General features: G+C 38.2%; 1 protein-coding gene across 1 annotated transcript; it reads left to right on the top strand.

Annotated features, from left to right (window-relative positions):
• Window positions 1–235: 235 nt before the first annotated feature.
• LOC104619146 (XK-related protein 9-like) lies at window positions 236–9667 on the top strand (the record flags this gene model as incomplete). The annotated part of the gene is made up of 2 exons (XM_010284931.1): window positions 236–510; window positions 9444–9667. Coding segments are annotated over exons 1-2 (499 nt in total), but the record flags the coding sequence as incomplete, so codon positions are not given.
• Window positions 9668–10771: the final 1104 nt, after the last annotated feature.

Consider the following 10771-nt stretch of genomic DNA (forward strand, 5'->3'; position numbering starts at 1 on the left):
TATCTTTTCCAGAATAGATGTGTGTCAGTGAAGTTAATTTAATCAAGAATACAGAAAGATGCAAGTCCCTTTGCCATAATAATAATTATGCAAAATGCAACTTTCCTTTTTATAAAGCACTATGAGCAGGTGGTATAATCAGGAAGAAGACTCCATTGTAGGAAAACATTTAGATTAATTCTGACTTTCCTTTACATGAAGTGAGGAGAGAATGACAACAGTGACAGTCTAATGCATGATGAAATTCACTAAGCAGGATTTTATTTTTTTAGTTGGTGGAATTCTAATTTATGTAGCTGATATTGGAGTGGACTTCTGGGTAGCTAGTAAATATTTCTATCAAGGACAATATTCTTGGGGTATATTGATAATGTGTTTTAGAGGTCTTTCATCATTAATAACTCAGATATTCAGTTATGAGTGGTTTAAAAACGACTGGGAAGGTACTGATACTGGGAAGCCCAAATGGATTTTTCTAGTTCATCTTTTTCAGTGTGGAATTTTTATAAGGTAAGCACATTTAAAAATCTATTTTAAAATGAGAAATCATATTGCTTTAAGACAGTTTATTAAGAAATGCTTAATATGGCGTCAGGGACAAGACCATTTCTGGCCTTAACAATTATTGTTCCATGGAAGCAAATGGATATTTGTCTGCCAGGGGTAAATTATGTCAGGTTTTGATGGAAATGTAGATCTTCTTTCATTTTACCTGTAAGGAATAATTTTTATCATTCACAGCCTAACTCTATTTGATTCATCACCCTTTTGATAGGGCATATTTAATAAAAATGCCTGCTTTACAGGGTGATTTTGTTGTAACTGATAAATGTAACTTTTTATAGTGATGTTTAGAAGGGAATTAATTTGATTACACTAAGCAGGTGAGACAGCTGAAGTAAAAGGTAATTTTTGACCCTGAGAGTCTAACCATATTTAGAAAGACCACTAAGATTAGGGAGAGAAATGAATAGTTGAATAGTTAGTAAGAGTACTTGCAGCAGTACTTCCCACAGGGACAGAGTTAATGGTGACAGGAGCCTTTGTTTGCTGAAAGGCACATGTCCAGGAATAGTTTAAGATACCATATGCTTAACATTCAGTGGTGGCTTTGCTATAAAATTATCATTATCATCATCACTGTGGAGATCATTCGTGCCAAGATTTTACTTCCATTTCAAAACTGAGGTGAAAGATGTTGGCAAAAAGTCCTGAATTTTAATTATTTTGGGTATGCAACATGCAAGAAACATGAGTCAATACAGACTTATTGGTGGCACTTAATAAAATGCTTATTTAAAATGCCTCCTTTAACTTCCTATACTATTCTATGTACAGTGATGAAAGGCATATTTATGCCAATGTAAAAATTCCCCTCACGCACATGTTTTATTCAGTTGATGTTATCAATGGATGAAGGAAAATGATAGAGTTTTTAGGTGTCACAATTAACTTTTGCTTCTCATTTTTTTTTTTTCCTTTTGTCTCTCAGCTTTACTTCCCTGCTGCTCCTGCTCTTACAATCCTGAAGTTTTAGACTTCACAGAGGAGTATTTACTGACAGGTTTAATTTTTCTGGTGTCAGGTATTACAAAAACTTAGAAATACTACCTTTTGAAGAAAAAGAAAATCCCTTTTCATTTCTCTGGACAGTTTCTTATTCACTAACCAGATCCAGGGACATGGGTTAGTCTATGTGAGATATACCAAGACCTGGCCACAGGGACTCTGCCAGGTTCTGCCTTTTAGAGGGGATGTCTTGGGCCCACTGTGGCACTCTACTTTTTGTCTGTCCCCAAGGCTTTTCGTCTTCAGTTATGGCTGGGAGTGCCATTCTTGTGCTCACGATTTACAAACCTGCCCCTCTGAGTTTGTTTCTTCCAAAGGAAATTAAAGCCATGACCACTCTTTCTGATAACAGATGATATATGTTAAGCCAGTAGCTGCAGTGTGGAATGGCAGAAGCCACTGTTTTAATGTCTGGCCGAAAACCTCCCTTCTTCCCCTTTCTCTTCCATGACCTCATTCTCTGCATCTGTTCAGGACTGCAGTTCTGGCTTCACCTTTGGCTTGATTTTACATTTCCAGGTTGCCCCTAAAATTTCCTGCTTATTAGGGCCTATTTCTAAGACCTCACCTTTCAACACAGCCTTTCAGAATTCAGATATAAGCTCCGATCGTCTATAACTCTAGATACTGTAATCTTGACTCATGCTTGTATCTATTTAAAATACTGCTTTTACAGGCAAATCTTAATGGATTACCTTAACTCTAAGGTAATCCACAAAACTCTTGGTTTTACCTGAACTCATACACTTTCCAATGAATACCTCTTACCATGAAATTCTATAGTTTTTGAAGCTTCCTTCTCAGAATTAGCCCCATCTTCTCTGAGCGGCTTATTATCTAGTAAACATAATTTTGCCCTTTGCACTGACAGTGTTGTCAACTTGGTCACTTGTTCTCTATTGCACAAATGATACTTTCTCCTATGCTGCCACTTAGGCTGGGAAAATTTCCAAGTGGATTTGTATAAGTTACAAAGTTCTTTCAGCCACTCCTTAAAATTCAGCAGTGTGGTAATGCATACTGTAAAGTATAAACTGATAAGAGCTAGCTGACATCTGGGCTTGTACCTTTGTGATCAGCTATTATATACTTCCTATTAGACATGTTATCTTAGGTGTATCCATGTACAACTCCCTCCTGCCCTCCCTCTTAGTCATCTAAGTTAGTTTAGACAATGAGTCTTTCAGGTTTATCTCTAAAGTCAATGGATAAAAATAGATTTTGTCAGGAGCCAGGTTATACTTGTTAAGGTGAGCTTCTCCAGAAGGTCATTTGGGGCAGGAACCTATATTCTGCATTCACTACAGAGGAAAATAGGGGCCTAGCCAGTAAATATGACTGGGCCAGTGAACTTAGGATGCCTGAAATTATTAGCTCTGAATACAATTTACCAAATTTTCTTTCTTCCTTCATTTTTTCCTTTTTTTCTTCCTTTCTTTCTTCCTTTCTTTCTTCCCTTCTTCCTCTCTCATATATCTTTTACACCTCTTGCTCCATCTTTGAAACAAGGGACTGCATTATGTTATGTTTTTACAGTGCACAGCACAATGGGAATCAGTCTGGTTATGTTATCACACCGCCAGTGCTAAGTTATAAATATAGAAATCATACGTGTGTATACACTTATGTATGTATATATATAAAAATAGAGAAAAAATTATTTCATATCTAATAATGTTTAAATTTCTTTTAATGGAAAGAACGTAGACCTGTAATTATATTTCATACGAAATGTTATTCTCTGCAAGGAGACAAAATTAAGTTGGTAAACTATAGATTACCTATGCTGAAGAGAATTATTTTCAGCCTGACCCATTTAAATGGGTCACATAGATGTTGGTAGAACTGAGAACAGACTGTGGCATAACAGCCAACATTAAGACAATAACACAGTCAGTGAATGTGGAAAAAGAGGACATTTCTCTGGGGCACTATATGAATTCTGGAGTCCACTGACATGTAGTAGTTTGCAGCATCAGTCAAGGACGCCTGTGGAAGACTAAATTTTAGCAATTAATAACCTTCACTGTTCAGAATAGAAGGCCATACAGGCAGCAGCCATTGTGATATTGGCAGCTGCTATTTTGTTTCTTGATGCTTAAAGGTAGGCTCAAGATGCCCTGCATCTTTGAACAGGAGCAGATGAAAAAGAATTTTTGCATAGTTGTAAAGATGAGTTCTAAATCCATGAGGCATCAGAGTAAATGTGAATGCTTTGCTGAACTTGAGATTATTTCGTTACACATTTTTAAAAGGCAATGAGAAAAATTCAGTGTCAAGATAGATGATGTTCAGTTTATACTGGTACAGACTTAGGACCTGGTAAGTCACACCCAAACCAAGAATGGATCAAAAATGAGGACTGAAGCTGGTAACATGCCTCTAGCACTTTATGTATATAACAAGAAGTTCCACAGGACAAAATAAATAGGAAGGTATTTAAGATACCAAGTCAGTGAGGTACAGAGAGTCAATTAAAAGTTGAATGTTTGTAATTCTACTTTAAGTGAATTAGAGGTTACATAATAATATATGCTGATCACATTGTCTTAATATAAATTTACTGACCTCAGTGTTGACTTAGTTGCATCAGTTTCATGGATTTAATCCAAGCCTTTTGATACTTAGAAGATTAAGTTTAACATGCAGCAGAGAATAATAAAGGATTTATATGATGCTGTAAACTGTGACTGCGTGACCAGACTTTAGACAGGACAATCATTGTTGCCAGGTCTCTCAAACCCTGCCTGCAAGAATTTCTCAATAGCATCCAAATCTTTATCAGTGTAGTTTCATGAGATGGGACATGCAGTGTGGTACGGGGATTGTGGTGGAAAGTCGTCGGTGGAAATCTGAGGGGAAGCAGGTGATACACAAGCACTGGCAAGACAGTTTGCCTGTCACATGCGAAGGCTGTGAAGCTGTGAGGCAACAAATACACGTAGCTGTCACCTCTGTGAATTCCCAGTCAGAGCCAAAGCCTTCCTAATTTTACAGGAGACCAGGAGCAAACTTCATCCCTTGTGAAATGATGATGAAAATGTAGGAGTATCTCAAGAACAGAGACAGTGTCACTGTGTTTCAATGAGTGTTTATAAAAAGTAGGAGTCCTATCATCTGCATTCTCCACAAAGCAACACTACAAAGGCAGAAACCCTTTTTTTTCCTATCAAAACGAATATGTTATTTTGTAACACTCATAATTCTTTACTGTTCACATATGACAATTCCAGTTGTAAAGAAATTGTCATTTTTTACTCTGTTAGCTTCCAAGTAGCTTATATACCTTGGGCTAGTGAAAAAAAGATCCTCTTTAATGAGTTTAGAGGGAAAAAAGTAAATGGTAGCCCTCCATTTGTCTGTATTAATGACATAACCATTTCACCTTCAGTTTAAGGTGTACCTCTACTGAAAATACATATCCAATCCAACACTTTTAATTAATATATTTTTATTCCAGTTGAAGTAGCTTTTTAAAAGCCATTTTTTCAGTTTATGAAGATTGAAACACAGAACTTCTATAGCAATAGATATATTATAGGAAAATAGATTATAGGAATGTAATTATGATAGGTTCAGAGCAGGCACCAAGTTTAGGTGAGCTGTGAGCATGATAAAGAAGAAAATTGGAGCCTGACCTACCCTTTAGTATGAACTGAACTTTTCCGTTGGCTGTGAATGCAATTGTCCAACATTAGGTCTGAAAGCTGGCTATGCGCCCTTCCTAAAACGTCCTAATATTGCATGCCAAATGGGCAGATGGGAATGGTAGTGTAACCTCAAAATACTCTTAAAAGATTAAAAATTTGCCACAGTGAACTACAATAAGTGTCATGGGCATGTGGAGCTCAGGGAATGCCACCTCAATACATAGTCAAGGAGCAATGGAAGTATTTGGACTTTTCTAGAAGAAAACTATGTGTTCTATAAAGTATTCAAAGTCAGCAGTGGACTCACTGAAATAATTAAAACTAGTGAAAAATACGGTAGCATACCATCTTATAACACTATAAACCTAGTACACCATACTCAGTTTAGAAGGAATATGCTTCCAAAAACTGACGAGTGATTTCAGGTGTGCATCCAACTGAAATATTTCTTTTACAACATGTCTGGTTCTTACCTTGCGTATCATCTGCTTTCTCAGCTATGAGCTCTGTGGCTCAAAATTTGTGCAGCTAGTTTCCACTTCTTGCTGCTTGGACAAAAACAGGCTCTGGTGAATGAGTCCATGGACAACTAACAGATTGGTCTACCCAATTTCTTGTTCTTGAAAACATTGCAAACTCTCCAGATGTTTACATCTTGGATACCAGAACCAAATGTTTTGGAATACTAATTGTTTTATAAACTGAAAAAGCTATAGATGCCTTGCCAAACAGTTCAGTTCTTTGCTTATAAGCGTTTATTCAGAGAACAGTAAGATAAATACACAAAACCATAAAAGTAGAAGACAGTTTCCTTCGGGAGTAAATAATGGATCTGGAGCCAGCTCACAGAATCAACATATGGCCTGAATGGCAGGGCTGCAGCCTGTGAATCTCTGCAAGGAGAAGAGCAAAGGATCTTCCCCCAAGGCTCCTCAGCATAGCTGCTCCGCACCTACTACTGGTGCCTCCAGGTTGCAATTCCTACATGCTTTAACGTACCAGGGAATATGTCATGATTCCTCTAGCATGCACTTAACCCAGGACCTGCAAATCCCAGCTGTCTCACTTGTAGCTATGGAAGAACCCCTGGCACTGTCTCCCCTGTGGTCAAAGGATTTGATCTTTAAAGGTGGTGAAGGTGTTAAAAGTCTTAACACCTGGAGGAGCCAGGAATTCTTCCTAGCTCCCTTTGTAAGCAGAAGGAGACTACGCTCCAATGTCATACTGGGATGAGATCTGGGTGTCTAATGGCCTGCTGCTCCTGTTCCCTATGTAAGGGAAATGCAGCTGCATGGGCTTCATGGGATCCGTAGTGCCGGTGATCCTGTGGACGACCAGGGAAACAGGAACCTGCTGCACTTTAGCATGACTCTTGAAATTGTCTCAGATGCAGCCTTAGGGGATGGAAGTAGGAGGCAGGCTAAGGCATAGGACCTTGCCTTTCTGAGCCTGAACTTTAGCAGGCTTCTAATAAGATAACCAAGTGATGGTTTGTGGTGTTCTGCTTGATTTCTCAAGAAAATAGATCTGAATAAATGATGTGATCTTCATAATCCAGATAACTAAATTCTGTTGAGGGGGAAGACCTTTAGCAATGTTTATAGTGCTAGAAAAATTGGCTGAATAACTGAGTTTTCCTGAAAAAAAGGACTGCTTTACTGCTCTTGCCTACCAGTTATAGTCCAAATGTGTTCGCTGGAGAAGATTATTGAAAGCTCAAGACATCAGAGAACTGAATAGGCAGAAATAGGCTTGAAAGTGATGTCTGAAGACTTTTATGCTCAAAATCCTGTTTATGGGCCAACACACAGGATTTATATACCTATAAAGCCAAGAACTTATTATTACTATAAGTGAAATTGTAACAGTTGATTCCAAGAGTCATTATTAGTCTAGATCTATTTATTGCAGGAAAAGAAAGAATACTAGTATGCATAAAAAGTTTCAGTAATAATAATATGGTTAAAATTGTTACACACATATTTCTTAGTTCCTGTTCCTTTTCCTTGTGTTTTGCTCACCCTTCCTCTGCTCCTCTGGGTGTTAAGGTCAGCACTTCCATTCTGGCGTGTGGTGGGGGTCTTACCAGTGTCTGGAGTCTTGCTGGGAGGAACATGATGTTCATGTTGATGGTTTCTTCTTCTTCACTCTTAGGATCCACTTTGGGTCTTTTTTGTATGTTTGCTAATACACTTTTAGATTTCGCTTTCTCTTCATTTCTCTGCAGCTTCACCTAACATGGAAACTTAGTATCTATGGTGCCATTTATGCATGCTAGATACAATTTCTTTGTTCTCTTTGTTACCCCTAAAACTAGTTTCATACAGCTCTAGGTCTGCATTTCTATAACTGACCATTGGTGAGTTCTTTATAGTCATGGAGTTTCCAGTGTCCAGCCATCCCTTATCATCCTATGCATGTACTCTTCTACACTGTATCCTGTGTCTCCACATCTCAGGACATCGGCTATTGTATCAGGACTGTATTTCGCTATACTACATCATCATATCTGTCATAAATATCTCATTCAATACAGAATACCTGCTTGTTACTGTTACCTATGTAAAACTATGGCTGTACCACACAAAAACGAACAAAAGTAAAGCAAATTAGCCACCTGTTCAATTGGAAGAAATCACCGATTTTTCTGCAGAAAATACAAGCTAAACCAAGTAAAATGAAGTCACAGACAGGTCAAGAAAACGTCAAGCAGGGCAAGCCTGAGAAGCCTCAGTCCTGAGGCTGTAAGCCTTGCTTATGGCATGTTACCAGCAATGACAGTGCCTATTGGGGTGCTGCAGTTACAAGGCTTAGTCTAGAATCTGCCCAGCTGGTGTTACTGACCACTTGAAGTCAAGTAAAGAGCAGAAGGGACCAAGCATCGCTTTGCTTCAAGATAGGATTTACATGCATACTTATGAGGATACTTCTCTCTGCTTTGACTTGTTAACTAGTTCCAAAGTGTTCTTTGTTTGCTGCTGAACAGTTCAACTGGAAAGAGGTCTTTAGCTGTGAAAACCAGTTTTTCTGAAATTGCTCCATTTCATCTGTTACAGAAAGGAACGTAATGTTCCTGCCTCGCTTGGCTTCCAAAGCACTAGAGCAATGAGTCAGATCATTCACCAGGGCTGTGTGTCTCTGTGTGTGAGTCCATTAGGGACAGTGGAAATAATACTATAATTTCCAGCAGCTTGACTTCTGGTCCTACGTCAGGTTGTAACCACCATCCTGTTTTCCTAAACACAGCTGTAAAGATTACCACGTACAATAGCTGGTTCCTCCTTTAATTATCAAAATGTTTTCTGATTAAAATGTAAGCCTGCGCTCACCTCTTAGGTGCTATATCCAGCTCCAGGCCTGAAGCAAAGGTCTTGAAAATGGGAATAAGAGCTAGGTTTTGTTTATCCCTATGCATGGCATTAGAAAGATCCTGAACAGAAAAAGTTCTTTACCATACAGAATGCACACCAGTTAGTGACTAACTAATTCCATGTATCTTTGCATTTACTGCTCTTTAAGAGGAAATGTTCATTTAGGCTTAATTGAAAATAAACCAAAACTGTTCTAAAAGTCATTTGGGTGCACTCATTTGCTAAGGCAAATGGCTTTTTCATGTAAAACCACTCAGATTATTAATAGAATCTGTCAACCCAGGAATCCATGTGTCTTGCAAATAATTTTCTGAAATAAAAGTGTTCCTGAGTATTTAGAAAACAACACCTTAGTAAATTTTTTTTAACCCTGTTTTATATTTGCAATTAATCAGGTATTATCCTTGGGCTTTATGGATCTATATTATACTTACATAGACGTGGCTGTTCACAGCTGGATATTCACAAATACCCTTAAAAGAATACAAACAAAGTGAATGTGAATCTCAAAGACAGACTGAGAAGAGACGCTAAGGGAAATTTCAGAAATGCGGTACTTGTAAAGAAATAAGAACCTAACAAAATAAAGCTTCTAATCTTTATTCAAGCAAGTCTCATTCTGTTCTAGTAGTTTTCACATTTTATTAGTATCACTGGTCATAAATTATTATCTGATATCACTGGTACCAGACAGATATCGGACTAAATTTTTTCATAGTAGAAGGTGGTGGATTACATTCAAAGATGAAATGTGAATGAAGAATGAAATGGCAAAAATCCATGTTAGGCTATATAATTTTATTGACTTGCGCTTTTAAAAAATGCTGTCTAATCAAGTCCCTCTTTTTTATAGGTATTGGTTTGCTTTGAAGTATGGCTGCCAAGCTGCATTTAAACAAAACAGTAGCAGAGGTGCATCAGAAACAGATCCTTCCAACTTCATTCAACAACAAGCCATTGATGTAGTGACTGATATTAACATGCTCAGGGTGTTCAAGACTTTTCTTGAGACCACACCACAGCTTTTTGTCCAGATTTACATCCTCATGGAACATGGCAAAAATACTTTCTCTCAATGTGAGTCTGACTTTCTCCTTAATTTGCAAGTTGAGTATCTTACCTGAAAAGGTAACTCATGTGATTGGATAACATTCTAAACATACCTTGGAAGACATAAAAAGCCATAAAACCTTCTGTATTTATTTAGAATTTCTGTCCAGTAGATGCTCTGTTCTGCTGAATCCATGAGAAGGAAGATTTCACTATAACAAGTCATAATATCTCATAGAAACATAATGATGTATCACTTGAAAATAAGCTATGGAATGCAATCAGTAGATCATTTGCAGAGCAGTTTATTTTGTGTGTTTCTGCTTACCGTTTCTTTTAAAACTGCTAACTGGGCATCTTGAAATCAGTAATGTATTTAGAGCAGCCCTGTGAGCTGTCACTACCATCATCCACGTGTTACAGATGAGGGACAGAGTCAGGGAAAAATGTAAGGATATGCCAGCATTGCAGAATGCAGTATGATGAAGAGATACTGGTTCAACTCTAGGAAGCAAGACAGCAGCTGTACCATTTCCAGCTCTAAAACTAGCAGCGTTATTGGTAAGACATTGACTTACTCAGGGTTGGAATTTATCTAACCAAACTGAGGGACCTGCACTGCTGTCTACTATTCCTTCATAGTCCATGGAGTCAACAGGTACTCAGACAAAATGGTCAGATGAATCTCATCGTAAATAGGACCATGTGAAGGGTCAAGTCTTAGTTATAGACTTCTACTTTATAGACACCCCATAGCCAGTATCAGTTGCAGAAACTTAGGTTTTAGTGGGCTATTTGCAATACATTGGGAATTTCTAAGTCATCTGTGTATGGAGTTGGCAAATATGACACACAGCTTAGGCGAGACCATCAACAGCCAGAGGCCGGGCAGGATGGCATAGGCATCCCAAACAGCATTAGATGCCTAGATTTAGGTAACTAAACTGAGCTTTAGTGGTGGGTTGACCCTGGCTGGATGCCAGGTGTCCACTAAAGCCGCTCTGTCAGCTGGACGAGGGGAGATAATAAAATGTAACAAGAAGCTTGTGGGTTGAGATAAGGGCAGGGAGGGATCACCCACCGATGGCTGTCACGGGCAGAACAAACTCGACTTGGGGAAATTAATTTAAT

The sequence above is a fragment of the Phaethon lepturus genome, unplaced genomic scaffold (genome assembly GCF_000687285.1).
Source record: "Phaethon lepturus isolate BGI_N335 unplaced genomic scaffold, ASM68728v1 scaffold14014, whole genome shotgun sequence".
Taxonomy (NCBI): domain Eukaryota; kingdom Metazoa; phylum Chordata; class Aves; order Phaethontiformes; family Phaethontidae; genus Phaethon; species Phaethon lepturus.